The sequence below is a fragment of the Rhinopithecus roxellana genome, chromosome 1 (assembly GCF_007565055.1).
Source record: "Rhinopithecus roxellana isolate Shanxi Qingling chromosome 1, ASM756505v1, whole genome shotgun sequence".
Taxonomy (NCBI): Eukaryota; Metazoa; Chordata; class Mammalia; order Primates; family Cercopithecidae; genus Rhinopithecus; species Rhinopithecus roxellana.
Window position 1 is genome coordinate 79021520 of NC_044549.1, and position 17340 is coordinate 79038859.

The 17340-nt window shown below is 46.9% G+C and overlaps 1 protein-coding gene across 1 annotated transcript in view; it reads right to left on the reverse strand.

Moving 5' to 3' along the window:
• IL17RD (interleukin 17 receptor D) overlaps positions 1–16989 on the reverse strand; it is a 76266-nt gene extending 59277 nt beyond the window's left edge. Inside the window, exon 1 of the mRNA XM_010360459.2 lies at positions 16781–16989. Coding sequence (XP_010358761.1) covers positions 16781–16906 — 126 coding nt within the window. The 5' untranslated portion in view covers positions 16907–16989. The remainder of the gene's footprint in view (positions 1–16780) is intronic.
• Between the last annotated feature and the right edge of the window lie 351 nt (positions 16990–17340).

Consider the following 17340-nt stretch of genomic DNA (forward strand, 5'->3'; position numbering starts at 1 on the left):
TGCACTGGGCTCACCTGGCCCCTCGGATGGCTTTCTGTATATCCTATCACTGCAGAACAATGGGAGCATAATTCAAGAGCATCCCAACTAACCTCTGCACCTTTTAAAATGAACAAGGTTGAAAGGTTGGGGAAAGAAGTGGGCCAAAGATGGTGCTATCTTTGGAAAAGAAAAAGCAGATTCCTGGCCAGGCATGGTGGCTCACGCCTGTAGTCCTAGCACTTTGTGAGGCCAAGGCGGGTGGATCATCTGAGGTCAGGAGTTAGAGACCAGCCTGGCCAACATGGTGAAACCCCGCCTCTACTAAAAATACAAAAATTAGCTGGGCGTGGTGGCACTTGTCCGTCATCCCAGCTACTTGGGAGGCTGAGGCAGGAGAATCGCTTGAACCCAGGAGGCAGAAGTTGAAGTGAGCTGAAATCGTGCCATTACACTCCAGCCTGGAGGATAAGAGCAAAATTCCATCTCAAAAAAAAAAAAAAAAAAAAAGCAGACTCCTTCACTCGGCAGGATTGTCCTCTGCCTGGGCAGATCTCAGGTCAGTCTTCATCCCAAGGTTTCCTCTTCTCTGTACTTACTCCATATTGGTAAGTCCTATCAATTTTCCATTTTACCCTATGTTTGGGATGACTTACTATTGTCCCGCAAGCATAAAGCACCACGGTGTGCATCCTGCACAGAGCCAAAGCTCCATGATACCACCATGTCTACCTTTGAGGGTGAGCTGTCCAATAGGGTAGCCTCTAGCCACGTGTGGCGATTTAAATTTAAATAAGTTTAAGTAAAATTAAAAATTCAGCCGGGCGCGGTGGCTCAAGCCTGTAATCCCAGCACTTTGGGAGGCCGAGACGGGCGGACCACGAGGTCAGGAGATCGAGACCATCCTGGCTAACACGGTGAAACCCTATCTCTACTAAAAACTACAAAAAAAAAAACTAGCCAGGTGAGGTGGCAGGCGCCTGTAGTCCGAGCTACTCGGGAGGCTGAGGCAGGAGAATGGCATAAACCCGGGAGGCGGAGCTTGCAGTGAGCTGAGATCCGGCCACTGCACTCCATCCTGGGCGACAGAGCGAGACTCCATCTCAAAAAATAAATAAATAAAATAAAATAAAATAAAAATTCAGTTCCTTAGTTGTGCCAGCCACATTTCAGGTACTCAGTAGCCAAAAGTGGTTGATGGTTACTGAATTGAACAGTGCTGGAAAGAACATTTTTTGTCACAGAAAGTTCTGTTGGATAGCACTGGGCTAAAGAGCTCAGCACCTGCCCACGCCTGCCTCTGCAATAACAGGTGACACTCTCTCACAGCTGGGCAACTATTCCCAGCTGTCACCAGGCACCACAGGCCACCTCAACTGACACCGAGATAACTCAGGTTCACCTGGTCAGCATATTTATTTTTATTTACAGACAGTACAATTGATAGTTTTTGGTGTATAGGTCCACAAGGTATATGCATATATATGTATGTATCCACCGCTATAATCAGTATACAGAACAGTCCCATCATCCCAAAAACTTCCCTTGTACTGCCCCTTTGTAGTCAAGCCCTCCCTCCATCCCTCCAAAACCCTGGCAATCACTAATCTGGCAGCTTTTTAAAAAACTCAGATTCCTGGCCTTCCCCTGGAAATCCCACTTAAGCAGGTCTGGGGTGAGGCCCGGAATCTCCCCCCACGCCAAGAATGCTCCTCAGGTGATTCTGTGTTTGGCCAGGTTTGGGAATCTTTGGGGTAATTGCCTAATCTGAGTTTAATTTAATTATCTCCAAAGTGCTGTCTAGTCTCGCTCTCTTTCCACCCCCCATTAGTTGCTTTGTTGCACATGGCAGCCATCCATCTGAGACAGGGTGCTTGGAAGGCAGGGCAAGTCCAACTGCTGGGGGCACGGGCAGGGTAAGAACTCTGCAGCTCCGGTTTCTGGCGGAGAGAGGCCTCTCTGAGTCACATGGACTCTCATCTTAATCCCTTCCTGGCTCTTTGTGCCATGGAATCCTCATCTGGAAAAAAGGGAACCACATCAGAAATAATCGTCTACCTCCGAGGCTTGCTGGGAAGTGATGACTTAGATAACATGTTCAAAGGCACTGGGCTGCCAGGACGAAAGGTACACTGTCCTGGATATGTCATCGCCTCACCAGATTTCCTCTGGATGGAACTCTCCTCACCCTATTTACTTGATGGATGTGAGAGATCGGGACTCAAATTACAATAAAATTGCAGACTTTTTGAAAACAAACAAACAAAAACTCAAAATATTTTTTCCTTCTAAATTCATGACCCCAAGGGTGAGGTACCAAATTCCATTTTTAAAGAGGAATTCAGAAGAATCAGCATCTTCTCAGAAAACCTCCTCCGCTCAGAAAGTAAACAATTACGAAGGGGGACAAAACTTAAGTTTAGCCATTCTCTTCTGGCTTGCTCCTGCTATGCTGAGGATTCCTGGAAAACACTTTGAAAAGTTTAAGATGATCAAAGAAAAGGCACGGCCAACACAAGAAATGCTATCATTTAATATCACATGTTTATTTAGCCCCTCCAAGCCAAAGAGGGAAGATTGTTTGAAAGGGAGAGAATGCCTGCTTAATCAACTAAAAATGCATTCATTACTATGCTATTCACTGCGGCTTTCCTGAAATCAGACACTTTTGCCCCTAGACCATAAGATTGAAGCGATTTGAAACGAAAATATTTCCTGTCCACTGCTTGCCAGTTTCTAGCCCCAGAGTGATATAACAGATGACATCCAGTACAATAAATGCTTTTATTAACCATAAATTTGAGACTGCTTTAGGGATTTGAAGTGTTGGGTTTCATGCTGAAAAAATGTAATGTTATCCACAGACCATCAGTGACTAACAAAAACAGAGGCACAGGTTATGCTACTTTGATCAAATTATGGCAAAAAATTGTCTTTTGCATTTAAAATAGTAGTTGCATTCAGGGCATATCTTCAAGGAGCACCACAATAGTTTAATCATATGTCTTGGAGAGTTTCATGGAAATTCATCCTGAGTGCAGATTTATAGAACCAGCAGCTTCTGTTAAACAGATAGGAAGCTGAAAAGTGTTATGAGGCTAAGAGGGCTGAGAAATCAAAATACTAAGATGGGACCCCTAAATCAGGGTTTCTCAGTCTCAGCGCTATCTACATTTTGGGCCAGGTAATTCTTTGTCATGGAGGGCTGACTTGTGCATTTCAGGATGTTTAGCAGCATCCCTGAGCCTTTCTCATTGACTGCCAGTAGCAGCCTACCCTAGCTGTGACAACCAAAAATGTCTCCAGAAATTCCCCAAATCAAGGTTAAGGGTGCAGTAAGCTGTGATCACGCCACTGCACTCAAGACTGGTTGATAGAGACCCTGTCTCAAAAAAAAAAAAGAAAGAAAGAAAGAAACTCCCCAAATTCCCCCGATCAAAAACCACTGCTCTAAATCAAAGTCTAGGCTTGTTTAGCAAATGCTGTCTATGTTTTCTTCATCCAAAGGAAACGTCAGAGCCTGGGGAGCTGCGCAGCCTCAGCACTGTGCCCCAGTGCCTCCCTCTACACAAAAATGGTTAACCCTGAGCAATTTCTGAAATCAAAAGCACCTTGCACTCCCTCTTCTACAAAACTAAAGGTAGCATAGCCATAGAAATGAGAACTTTCTCAACTGTGACCAGAGCAAACGAGACCAAGCAAAGGCAAGCTGCCCCCTGCCTCCCACCAAAGCATACCCTCACCCGACCTTTGTGTCCAGCATGCATTCCAGCCTAGGAGCTCCGGCCCGCTGGGCAGAGGCTGCACACCATTTCTGCCAGCATCTAAATTGCTGCTTTCTGGCCTTTCACTGTCAGGCCACAGAGGGGACTGTGGACTCGGTGCCAGAAAAGAAAATGAAAAGCAAAGTTGAATCTCTGCGGACCATTCTCTGGATGCTGAATGTCCCACTATTACATCTCGGCATGACATTTCATGGCCAGCAGGGGAGGAGGCCCAGTCCTGAAAGCTGAACAAACGCCGGGCACACAGGCCTGCCTGCGCCCTCGTAGTCTCTCTGGACTTATGAATAAAAGATGGAGGTTTTGTCTCTGTTGTTTCCCTGGTACCCTGTAAGAATAACAACTTGTCACTTTTTGACATTTTAACTTACTCTGAAAAATGACCAATATTAACTTTACATATCTTGGCCCTTAAATCTGGAGTGGAGTAAAATGAAAGAAAGAAAAGCCATGTAATTAGGTAGAAGATAGTAATTCAAGTTAAACTAATGAAACTGTCTGTAAGGGACTCTAATAAAATAATGTAGGTAACATGCACAGGATTAAAAGGCTAGAAACTAACTTAGAGGATATGCTTTGAGTAAAGTAGCCTTTACTGGAAATAAAGTTCAATTTTTTTTAGCACAAAGGAAAGAAATAGCTGAATTTTGGTGTGAGGAAGCAGTCAACCGTAAACCTGCCCCGGCCAAACAGTGGTCTTTAATAGGAACTCATTCCCAGTCTCTGAGGGCGACACATCTATAACTGCAACAAGCCCATGTGAATAGCAAAAGCCTTGAGCATTCTTGAGAAACAGCACTCCTAATTTTGAGAGAGCGTGGTTGGTTTTAAATAATCTTTAAGGAAAGAGTTTATTACAGGATAGCACAAATGACATCCTGCACTTTCCTTAGACTCTCAATAAAGTAAAAGGGAAGGCTTAATGTGAAACACTGCATTTTTAAAAAGACAACACTAGACTAAACTGGGTACTATCATTAGCATAGATCTCTGAATACAACAATTGCACACAGAAAAAACAAATTTTTCTTATTGCTAAAACTGCATCCATATTTGTTACCAGTTGATACCTAAAATCCAACAAAGTCACAATATCACCTTTAGAGGGGTCTTGTCAAAATATTTGACCCTATTCGTAAGGAAACATTAAAAAATCCAAATTGTGTACACAAGTGGCCTTGACTCTTCAGAATGTGTAGGCTATAAAGGACCAAAAAATAGGTAGAGGAACTGTTCTGTATTAAAGGAGGCTAAAGAGACAGGACATCAAAAAGCAATGAGTGACCCTTGTCTGCCCCCTAGAATGTGATGCAGAAAGAAATTATGAATGACATTAAAAGGACAAGTGAGGTAAGTGTAGCAAAACGTTACGAACTGGTAACTCTAGACAAAGGGGAAATGGGTGTTCATTTTACTGTTATTTCAATTCTTCTACAGGTTTGAAAATTTTCAGAATACAAAGGATGGGAGAAAGAGCACAACAATGGGGAATCCCCATGTGGGGCTTTAAGGGACTCTAATATACAGGTGACTGTATTTTATACATCACATATATACATTTTACACACTATATACATTTATATATACATTTTATACATTATCTATACCTGTATTTTGTACAGGTGACTAGCTGCCTGCTTGGGGGGTTGGGATGGCAACAACTTCATCTTCCTGTATCGTTTCAGAAAATGTATGCCCTAAGCAGGGCATGGTGGCTCATGTTTGTAATCCCAGCACTTTGGGAGGCCAAGGCAGGAGGACGGCTTGAGGCCAGGAGCTCGAGATTAGCCTGAGTAACACAGTGAGACTCCGTCTTAACACAAAAATTGTAAAAAAATAGCCAAGCTTGGCAGCACAAGCCTGTGGTCCCAGCTACTCAGGAGACTGGGCCTGGATGATTGCTGGAGCCCAGGAGTTCAAGGCTGCAGTGAGCTATAATTGCATGACTGCACTCCAGCCTGGGTGACAGAATGAGACCTTGTCTCAAAAAAAAAAAAAAATTTTATTTATATATATATATATATACACACACACACACAAACACACACACACACACACGTCATAGATCCACTTAAAATCTCCTGTATGCCTTTCCCTAAAACTCTTCTCCAGCAATTTACCATTCTCCTCTTACCAGAATTCTTACTAATTTAAAAACTTTTTAGTACTCTTTAAAAGTTCCCTGGTCTGCTGCCCAAATTCTCCCCCATTATCCACTCCCATCCTTTTTTAATGAGAGAAAAGCAATGATTACACTAGTCTTGACCAACTCGAAACTCTGTACTTTTTAAAATGTATGACTCTAAGTAAAAGAAGCAAGCTCAGTAGATGGGAAATGTGTTCAAGTGAAAAGATGTGGGAGGTAGAATTTGTCTCTCAATGACTTCAAAACCAAGGGAGGAGAACAATGAGAGGTGGCCTATCCACAGCAGCACTATAGAGGCCAGTGACAGTCACCTTGGGCATGCCAGCACTGGGAACTCATAGCTCCAGAGGCCCTGAAGCAGTCTTCCACCAGCACAACCAGATGTTACATTTTTTCTGCTTAATTTTGGTAAAACTCCATGACCTCCTTCTCAAATTAAAAAGGCAATGCCATTTTTTTTGTAAGCCACAGGAGCTATCTTTAGTGAAGCCTTCTAAGGATTTCATTAATTCATAGCCAGCCAACCAGGACTTTTCCCACAGTCTCCCACAAAAAAGCCCGGGAAGTCACTGATTGCTTGGCTGGATCTGAATATGAGCAGAGGTAAGATCAGAAATATCTAGTTCCTCCCACAGGGAGGCAAGGCATGAAAATCAAAGCCGGGCAAAAACTCATTTCCACAGCTGGCCAGCAAATCCGCAGCCCCGGAAAGAAGGCAAAGAGCACCTCTGATTATGGACAGACCTTCAAGTGGCTTCAGAAAATGAAATGCATTCACCACCAGAGGGGAAAGAAGCAAACAAAAAACGAGACCTGCACCCCTGTGAAAAAGACAAAGTTTCATACAAACTGAGGGCTGCTGCCAGAGAGTGAGATTTGTTCCGTTCACATCGTTTCAGAAAGTCCAAAATCAGGATGTTTAGTCGGGGCTTAGCAGTAACTTTTCACATTTTTCTCATCCACAGTGCAGGGTAAAGCGGACAGTCCAAGCAACCCCCTCAAGCAACAGACACAGCCAGGTGTGGCTCCCACACAACACCAGCCCACACTCTCCCTGTCATGAATGGGAACCTGGCTTGAAGCCCAGCCTCTAACCAGTATGTGGCCCCTGGCAGGAGTGCCAATAACTGTGGTGTGAATGAATAAATAAAGCATATTTTTTATGCTACTCTCAGCACTAGCTGCCACATGATTAGCCAATGTTAAGAAAACGATTTCGGAGGAAATTTTTTTTTTTTTTTTTAGATGGAGTCTTGCTGTGTTGCCCAGGCTGGAGTACAATGGCACCATCTCGGCTCACTGCAACCTCCACCTCCTGGGTTCAAGTGATTCTCCAGCCTCAGTCTCCTGAGTAGCTAGGACTACAGGTGCACATCACCATACCCAGCTAATTTATGTGTTTTTAATAGAGACGGGGTTTCACCATGTTGGCCAGGCTGGTCTCGAACTCCTGACCTCAGGTCATCCGCCTGCCTTGGCCTCCCAAAATGCTGGGATTACAGGCGTGAGCCACCACTCCCTGCCCAGAGGAACTTTTATTATAGTTGCTTGACTGACATGTCACCTTCTCAGAGAGGCCATTGGAGAGTGTCTACTTGCAAAAACCCATTGCTTTTATTGCCTCATTTTAATTTCCCATAGAGTGCTTAGTCATTCAAGAAACACGTATAGAGAACCTGCTATGTGCCAGGCACTGTTCTCGTGATGCAGAAGGGAACAAAATAGGTAAAGGCCCCACCCACATGGAGCTGACACTGCAATGGGGAAAAAGGATGGACAAAGAAAATACTATGTATGTCCCATGGTGAAAACTTCTGCAAAGAAAAAGCGAAGAAAAGAGGACAGAGTGAGCAGCAAGTTGCTATTGTAAACAGCATGGTCAGGTCTGATATTTCATTATCCTGTTTGTCTCCCCTACTAAAATCTAAGCTCTGGCCAGGCATGGTGGCTCATGCCTGTAAACCCAGGTGGGCAGATTGCTTGAGGCCAGGAATTCAAGACCAGCCTGGGCAACATAATAAAACCCCATCGCTACAAAAAGTGTAAAAAATTAGCCAGGCTTGGTGGCATGTGCGTGTAGTCCTAGCTACTCAGGAAGCCAAGGGAGGACAATTGCCTAAGCCCAGGAGTTCAAGACTGCAATAAGCTATGATCACGCCACTGCTGCACTCCAGCCTGGGCGGCAGAGACCCTGTCTCTGGAAATAAAATAAAATCTAAGCTCTAGAAATCAGACCTAACACGCAGAATGCACCAATATTCACTCAATGAATGGCCACTGAGTGTCCCTCTTATCAAACTGTTCACCTGTTGGAGAAATCTTCCAAGCCTCACCACTCCTGACAGAACACACACAGGCAGACTTCAAGGTGCCCTGTTATCTATTACCTACATCTTCAACCTTAGCATCCCCCCCACCAATGAGCCCCCTTCTCCAGCTTTGCCCAAATCTTACTTTCTGCCCAAACTGTTCCCCCAGCGCCCGGGTCCACTCACTGGTCAGGCCCTGCTCAAAGTCCCTTTGGTAAGACCTGTCTTCTTCATCTAAGCCTCCCACGAACCACTGAAATTCAATTTCTTCTTTATAGACACATCAAATTTGTTTGTTCCTCAATGCATCACTGCAATGTTTGGTCACGTTCTCACGAAATCCGGAGGGATGATGGGGTCGGCCAGGCTTTGTGGCACAAGGAAAAGCTAGGGAGTGGTATGGAGAAGCCTCACAGAGAAAAGGGGGCCTCCTCCAAAGCAGGGGAAACTGAGGCAGAGCAAGAAGCCAGAGTTACTGGGAACCAACTGAGACATGGGCTAAAAAGCCAGAGTTCTAAGATGGCCTCAAGCAGGGCCTCAGGCAGTTGAATGTCAACAAACTGCTTTTCACAGAGGCAGTTCTAGGCTGAGGAGCAGCAGAAGCCCGTTCATGTTTCTCTGGAATGAGCAGGGAAATGTGGAGAGAGGACGGGGAGGGCTTGGTACTGTGGCCCCAGAATCCTTCCTGAATTTCCCTGTTATCCAGGCCCCTACTCCTTTGTCTTTCTCCTGGCCCAGACAGGCAGCCACTGTGGATGGGGGACTGGTCCCACAACTTAACACAGAGTGGCTGCTCAAAAAAGTGTCTCCTGCCTCCTCACTCCAAATAAGTCTTTTTGAGCTTCAGATGCTGAGCAGTTACAATAAATCCTAACCGTGTGAGTGCCTGTGCTCCACCCAGAGCAAATGTGCACACTCCAGAGGAAGGGGCCATAAACCGTCACTCAACAGGGACCATGCTCAGGCGGCGGACTGCTGCTACATTTGGTCTGTACTGCACTACATTTTCCTCAGATAAAAGGGGGCCGTTTTGGGAGAGAAGAAACCAGAAATCACCCGGACAGAATAAAATCACAGGGAAAGGATTTCTAAACCATATGGCCTATCTCAGGAAAACACACCTCTTCATTCCAAGGAAGCCCTCCCATCATCCCATTAACCCTCCCACTCTCGAGTAAAACAGTCCATTGCAGCACAGAAGTCTGGGGACACTGCCAGGATTTTTTAAAGGGTTACTATTCAATGGGGGGAAAAGATCTACAAAACTGACCAAAGAGAACACTCAGAAAAACTCCTAGTTTTGAAGGCAATAAAGTACTTTTTACATCTGAAAAAAAGTTGTATTTAAGGCCTAATCCCTCATGATTTCAAAAGGATTCATATGAAGTATTCATTTAATGTGTGAAATGTAAATATCCATCCAAACATTTTAATTAACGCTACCAATTTCCATCCCCTTTTCAAAGTTGATACTTGAATTTTATATGGCTTTTCTGGTACGTTCAAGCATGCTTCCCTACCATGCAGTAGTTTTAATGAAAAGCCTCATGATTAATGTCTATTAGATCAGGTTTGTAATGAAGAAAGGTACAATAAAATTACAATTTACTAAGCTTCCAATAATACTTGCCATCTACTGCCCTTTCAAGTCTTAAGGTGCCAGCCATATGCAAATAAGACATTTTAGCATTACTTTTACCATAAAACAAATGCTTCTTAAATAAGCACAGTAGAGGTAGTTTTCATTTACACTATTAAATCAGAAAATTTATGAGCCCATTTCCGTTTTAGAAGAGAATTACATGTGTGTTCACATCACATCTTTATTTTGTCGTCCACCCAGTGATTTGTTGAGGACAGCTGGTACCTATTAAATCCCCCCTTTAAATGTTGTAGCCTTAATTAGCTACATCCACCTTCCCCCAACATTTCCAAACAAGGAACCAAAGAAAAGGGAATCCATTTTTATCATGGATACTTGAACAATGGAGTTGCAAACATCAATGTTAACAGTCTCTAGTAGAAATAGCTATTCCTTTTTTAGGCCACTTCACAAAAATAGGGTACAAATGGAGTTTTTGTTATGTAGGTAATTTTTTAAGTTGTTCAATTTTTAGTTTCCTGCCTGGTGTTATTAATTAAAAGCCTTCTTTTAATATATTGTTTGGGAAAGGATGAAGGAATCTCCCCAGAGATATTCTTGGTATTATTTAAGCTACAGACTTCTTTCTTACTTGGACTTCTCAGCATATGACTGAACAGATAGAATCTGCAAATAGAGAAAGCAGCAGGGTGTGGTTTTCTATGAACAGACATCATGCCCTTCCCAGACACCAAAGGGTTTCCAACTCACACAATGAGAAATTCTTGATTGGATTGCTTTAATCTGCCATATATAGATAAAACACACACTGACTTAATTGACAATGTCGATATCTCTCCTTTAAAAAAAAAAAAAAAGACACATTTACATTTATGCATTCAGGACTTCAAGTGTGAATTCTGTTCAACAGACTACATTCTGAGCAAGATAAGGAGCCATCTCAAAGATTCCCCCGTTGGATTTGTTTCTTCAAGACTGGCCCTAGCTTTAATCTGCAGTAAGACTATCTGTTTCAATAGGATGTGATCACTTGAGGGCTTGTGTCTTTTCAATCAGCCGGTGGCCCTGCCGGGTTTAGAGTGGCAGAGGGGAAGTGGCCTGTGGTTAAACAGAGGAAATACCAAGGCATTTTAATAGAGCAAATAGTCTCTTTACTTCCCACCGGGAAGAGCTTCAAAGGCTGTGGGCCCCGGAGGAGACAGTGTGTTTCGGAGGCCATCAGTCACCTAATCGTGTGTCAGGCCCATTCAGAACATCCAAGCAGCCAAGACAAACACTGCCCAGGAGGACAATGCCTCCCACTGGCTGGGCAAGTCTGGCTGGCTGGAGATGGGGCTTGTAGCTCCAGCTCAGACAGCCCCCCGGCTGACTGAGGGCAGGAGCTCTCCAAATCTGGGGGCAGATGGGAAATGGAAAAGGTCTGGCGACCAGGGCAGGGTGGCAAGAGAGAGGTCTGCTCTAAGGCCACTGCACCTCTCAACCTGTCAAGCTCCTGGGGATACCTGAGCCCCCTCCTCACCCCACATTCTTACAAATCAAGGGTGGAGGCTCAAGCTTCTAGAAGCCTAAAAACCCATCCATCAGAAGCAGGCTGAAGAGGCAGTGGGGGGGCCAGGCACGGTGGCTCACGCCTGTAATCCCAGCATTTTGGGAGGCCAAGGTGGACAGATCATCTGAGATCAGGAGTTCGAGACCAGCCTGGCCAACATGGTGAAACCCCGTCTCTACTAAAAGTACAAAAATCTGCGTGTGGTGGTAGACACCTGTAATCCCAACTACTCGCCTGTAATCCCAACTACTCGGGAGGCTGAGGCAGGAGAATCGCTTGAACCCGGGAGGCAGAGATTGCAGTGAGCTGAGATCGTGCCACTGCACTCTGGCCTGGACACCAGAACGAAACTCCATCTCAAAATAACTACATAAATAAATAAATAAAGAGGCAGTGGGGAATGAAGGAGGACGGTGAAATTGTTCATGGGGTAGCTCCAGCAGGAGCAGACATCTGCTGGGGCACAGTATATAAAAAGTTCAGGGACAGAGGAGGAAAAAGCCTTGTAAGCTTTTAAAAAAAAGAAAAAGAAAAAAAAAAAACATGTTTTAGGCCAAATGAAGCATGAAAAATACTTAAAAGCATTAGCAGTTCTTTCCTTTGTTGGGAAGTTGTAAGATTTGAACTGCCGAGAATCTGATTTGGATCCTGTACTACTCCTTCCTGAGACTGTTTTCAGACAAACCCAGCTGTTCTAGGGAGGAACCCAGGGGAAGTGTCAAGTCCTCTTCACTCCAGGCCTCCTCATCAGTCCCAGGCCAGAGGCACCCACCCAAACTAGCCCCCCCGCTCCCCCAGTACTCACACTCCCCATCCAGCCTGACCCCTTTTGTTGGTCGGGGCTCTGAGAAAGTCTTCACACTCCTCTCTAAGGCCAGTGACATAATTTAAAGCCAAACTCTGATTTTAAATGTTCAGAATGTATCTTCTCCCCTTCTCTGGATTGTGGAACCCCTGTCCTCTAAAAAAAATAGGTCTCATCCTGGTTACAGCACGAGTATCCTCAGAAGAACTTGTGAAAATGCCAATTCCTGGGCTCCACCTCACTCTCACTCTGATCCCATTAGCTTTCAATCTGCATTTTAACAAGCTCCTGAGGCAATTCTGATACTGGAAGGCCCCGGGTGTCACTTGGAGAAAAAGTAACTGCTGGTCTCCTGGTCACCGAGCTATATGCCCAAGTTAATAACTAGCACAATATCCCAGGCACTGCAGGGGCTTGGGGTTGGGTGGATGGGTGGGGGTGGGGAGAGAAGGGAGGGCTGCTCAAGAAAGATGGACATGGGCCAGAAGAGTTTCCAATTAACTAGGCAAACAGGCTGGAAGAAAGCTTTGCACTGCTTATAAAAATGTCTCTCTAAAAAATGTATCAGCCAGGGCTGAGTAATTTTTTAACCAAGAATTCTGTAACAGACACAAGAGCATCTATAACATGGATGACATGGCCACAGGATAGGCAGACCAGATGTGGGCTTGGGAGCCATGAGCTGCAAGTGAATGAAAATGCATCCAATTCAGAATCAAATAAACATGCCTGGGCCCACAGCCAAGGATAATTCTTGGATTGGACTTTTATCAGGAACCTAAATTTTAACCAGCTGGAACTTCTCTTTTCCAAGTACCACCCTATTCCTTCCTACCTTTTGCAATGAAGTATTTGCCTTAAATGGGAAACTTGCATTTCATTGTAAAGATGATGCCAGCATCCTGGCTTCCCGAATTCCTGAAGGAGTAGTGTTTTTTTGCAGGGGGAGTAGGAATTGTGTTCCAGGGATAATAGACCAGAGAAGGTGTACCCCATTTAGGTAAGGAGGCAAGAAATGTTCCCTCCTCCCCCACTGCAGGAAAAGCCATTAAATAAAAACCTGTGGGAGTAGATTCCTAACTCCTTGTTCCATAAAAAGGCTTCTAGACCAGCAAGACAAGAGGGAAAACTTCAGTACAAGTGACTGACACAATTAAAGTTATGAACCAAACTTGCTTCTAGTTGCACACAAAACCATTCCACTCTCTAGAAGCAAGAGCCAGTGTAAATGAGGATGGCGGTCCCTCTGGAGGTTTTACAAATCATTACTTCTTTGCGAACACAGTATTTATTACTCAAACAGCAACCTTACCTGGCAAGGACCCTAACAGAATTTTTTTTTTTAAAGTAGTTGAGGAAGTATGCCCACAACTCATTTCTAAAACACTGACCTGTGTTCAAGATGGTATCAGCCTCTTAATTGCTCCACTAATAATGGGGAGGTTGTGAAACCTGACCACTTAAACCAGGCCAGCCCCTGGCTCCTCTGGGAGCAGCCCGAAGGGTCTATTAGCAGGGCTGCAGAGGGTTGGCTGGCTGCAGTCACCTTGCAAGTCCTACAAAAATACACATTCCTGCAAGGGCAAGGGTTCCTGAAACAAATGTTTCCTGGAGATCAACAGGGTCATTTGCTCAGCTCTGCTCCAGCACCCAAATTCGGTCTCTCAGGACTTGGTGCTGCACCCTGCTGCCCCCTCTCAGGTTCTGAATATTGCCCAGGCCCACAGGAAGCCTCCTCTGATTTGCATCACATATAGTCGACCCTTATTCTTTTATGTTCCTATAGCCCCACTGCAAGCAACCTTAGAGCTGAGGCCAACATCTACGGACTAAGTACCTATTATTTGGTAGGGGACCCAAACATGAACCAAATACTCTAGTCACTGTGTACCAGTAATTTCTAGCTGACTCCCTGACAGAGCAACTTCTAGAAGACATGACCTAGGGAGATGTGGACAGGGACAATTTTTTGCAGAAGTGATGCTAGGGCTGAGAAGGGAAGCTACGGAGGTGTAAAGTGAAGGAACACAGGCAGGAACAGCATGTGCAAAGGCCTGCTGCAAAGACAATGGACCTTGATGCCCTGATCTTAGCCTCTACTTCTTAAAATCCATCAAGAAATACAGGATTTAGGAGGAAGGCAGCAGGGTCTAATTTGGTTCAGCCAATATTTACAGGGCTTTGAGGCCACCAAGATGAGGTTCAGTGCCTGGCTAAAGAAACTAGTCTGAAGACATAGAAGTGAACAAATACTGACAAAGTGGTCTGGTGAGACCAAAGTGCAAGGACCTGCATGAGAAGGCAAAGCAAGGGGCATGGCATTCAGGAGGGCTTCCCTGAGGGGGCACCACCTGAACTGAGTCTTAAGCTAGGCAAGGAATTCTCAAGGGAGGAAAAGGCATCCTGGGAGGAGGGAAAAGCATGTCTTGGAAGCACAGAGGGCATCCATCCGGAGTTAGGAGCAGGATGGGAGGGGCAGGGGGTGAGGCTGGAAAGGGTGGGAATGCAAAGCACTTGGGGAAACTGGGTCCATGAAATGTACCAAGCAGCAAATCCAGGAAAGAAGGAACCATGTATCAGCGTGGATGAGCCTGGAAACTGGAACATGGCCCAGAGGACTCTATGATCATCCAAGAGGGGAAAGAAGATGACCCAAGGAAAGGATTGGTGGGGCCAAGGCAGGAGCAGCTAAGAAAAGTCACCCCCAGCGAGGGGTTGTAGTGGAGAAAAGGTCAGCATGAGTGTGAGGTGACTGGGACAGAGCCACCATCCTATGAGGGTGCAGGTTTGGGAGAGGAGAACACACTCGCGCAGGTAGAAGAAAATCACCAGTCTGGCTCCGTCGGAGCACTACCATACCCCACAGCATTAAAACTTCACGAGTTTTGTACAGTGGCCTAAGAAGCCACCTTGGCAACTGCAGCAAAACAGCAAATCGGACTGATTTACCTATGTCATCACATGAACACTCAGAATAAAATGCCTGTGATGATACTGTAGTCATTCAAAAGCCAACAGGAGTCTAAATCCAAATTTCTAGTAGGATCCATACATAAGTTAACACGAGATTAGCCTTGAGGAAACTTGCTAGCTACTAAAATTTTTTTAAACAATAAAACAAGAGCAGTGATGTTTTACTAAAATGGAACACAGTAAGAAAATGTGATGCTTTACTCATCTAGGAAGGAATGACAGAGCCTAAGGGGGCGGGCGAGGGGCCGGGGGAGGGGGAGGGGGAGGGGGCGGGGGCGGAGGGAGAGCAGGGGTCATAGCTGTCTCCATAGCTTAGCTATTGAGTCTGAAGACATCCCAGCTGTCTGGCTCACACCTGGTTTTCTGCACCACATTTCTTGGACTGTGGGGCAAGTGAGCTTGGAGGCACCAGCCTGTGTGCCTAACGGAGTGTGTCCTAGGTTTTGAGTGTGCTGAGGCTGTTTAGACCCACTCAGAAGAGGTCAACGTTGGCCTAAGCAAACCAACTTAGGCTTGAGGTTGAGGGATAGCATACCTATCCCTCAGCCCAGCAACACTAAGGAAATTCTCATTTCATCCCATTTTTCATATGAAGAAATTGAGGCTCATGGCTCCCCAGGAGCAGAGCTAAGGTCATGTCCCTGCTGCCTGAGTGCAAAGCCTGCGTTTTCTCCGCAAGGCTTAAGGCCATGAGTTCCCTGACGCCGGGCCCACCCTGGCCTCAGTGGGAGACTCGGGGCAGACGGACATAATCTCCGGGTTCTAGGGCCGCCCAAAGGCCAGAAGCCTAGGTAGGGAGCTGGGAAGCTGAGAGGGGGATGGCAATGACCTGCGCACATCGCCCAGACAGTGTCAAAGGAGCGCTCGGTTCCGGGGAGACGGCTCAACGCACAAGGCGAAAGTCTGGGCACCTCTCCAGTCTCATCTCAGGCACCTCACCCAGGTGACACCCACGCGGCCCTTTGGGGGAAAAATATCCGCAACTCGAAGCAGGGAAGCAGGATATCAGCCGCGAGACCTTCACAAGACGAAGGGCTGAACTGAGAGGCGAAGTTTCTCAGGAGGTCCCGGAGTCAGAGGAGGGGTAGGAGTGGGGTGACGGCCCCAGGCGAGGAGGAGCAAAGCTACCAGGAGAGCGGGGCGCATCCCTCCCCAGTGCTCCAGGTCCCCTCTCCGGCCGCCCGGGCCTTGGCAGAGTTGTGGACTGAAAGTCCGGGAGAATACCCCCTTCCCTCCCCAAAGCGCAACCCGGTCCGGGTGGCTCGGGGGATCCCAGCCCGGGACACGCAGCCCTGGGGCAAAGGAGGTCCCGGGCCAAGAACAAAGAATGGGGAACCCGGCCCAGCCCCACCGCCCCTCACGCCCGCCCTCTGAATGGGACCCCGGCCGGCGGCCGCACCTCATTAGCAACACAAAGCCGGGGTCGGGCAGCCGCTTTCATCCCGACCAGGGCCGGAGGACACGCGCCCCGGGAGGGAAACCAGGAGGATGCGCGGGAAGAGTGGGACCCGGGCCGGCTGCGGACCCCGCGAAGAGCAGACAGGTTGGCGCGGGCTCGCCTACCCGCGAGCACCTGTGCGCGCTGCGTCCCCCGCGAGTTGGCAACGGCAAGAAACCCGCCGCCCTCGCCTTACCCTCCAGCCACAGGTGTCGGCGCCCCGCGCGCGGCCGGACCCGCCAGCGGCCACAGCTAGCTGCGAGCCGTTGAGGCAGGCGTTGACCGTAAAGAAGACGGAGCAGAGCTGCAGCCACGGGGCCATGGCCCTGAGCTCGCCCAGCCAGGCCCTTCTCTGCGCCCCGGCCGCCCGCCGCTGGCCAGCCCCGAGTGGGCGGTGGCCGCGGCTGCGGCGGCAGTGAAGGGGACCGCACTGGGCATGCGTCGCCAGCCCAGGCCCCGCCCCTTTCTCCGGGCCCCGCCCCCGTCCTCAGTCCTCGTGTGCTGGCCCCACCCCCACAGCCTGGCCCTCCAGTCGTGGCCCTGTCCCCGTAGACCACGCCCCTCTGGTCACGCCCCAAGTCCCCACTGAGATTCTGGCAGCTGCAGTTTTTTCCACCTCACTTAGATCTTTTTTTAATCTAAAGGATTTGTCCAAGTGATGCTCACTCTATGCAAAACCTGAGGAAAACACAAAGAATGTAATAATAATAATTTTAATAATAATTTAATAAACACCTGCTACGTGCCAGACCCCTT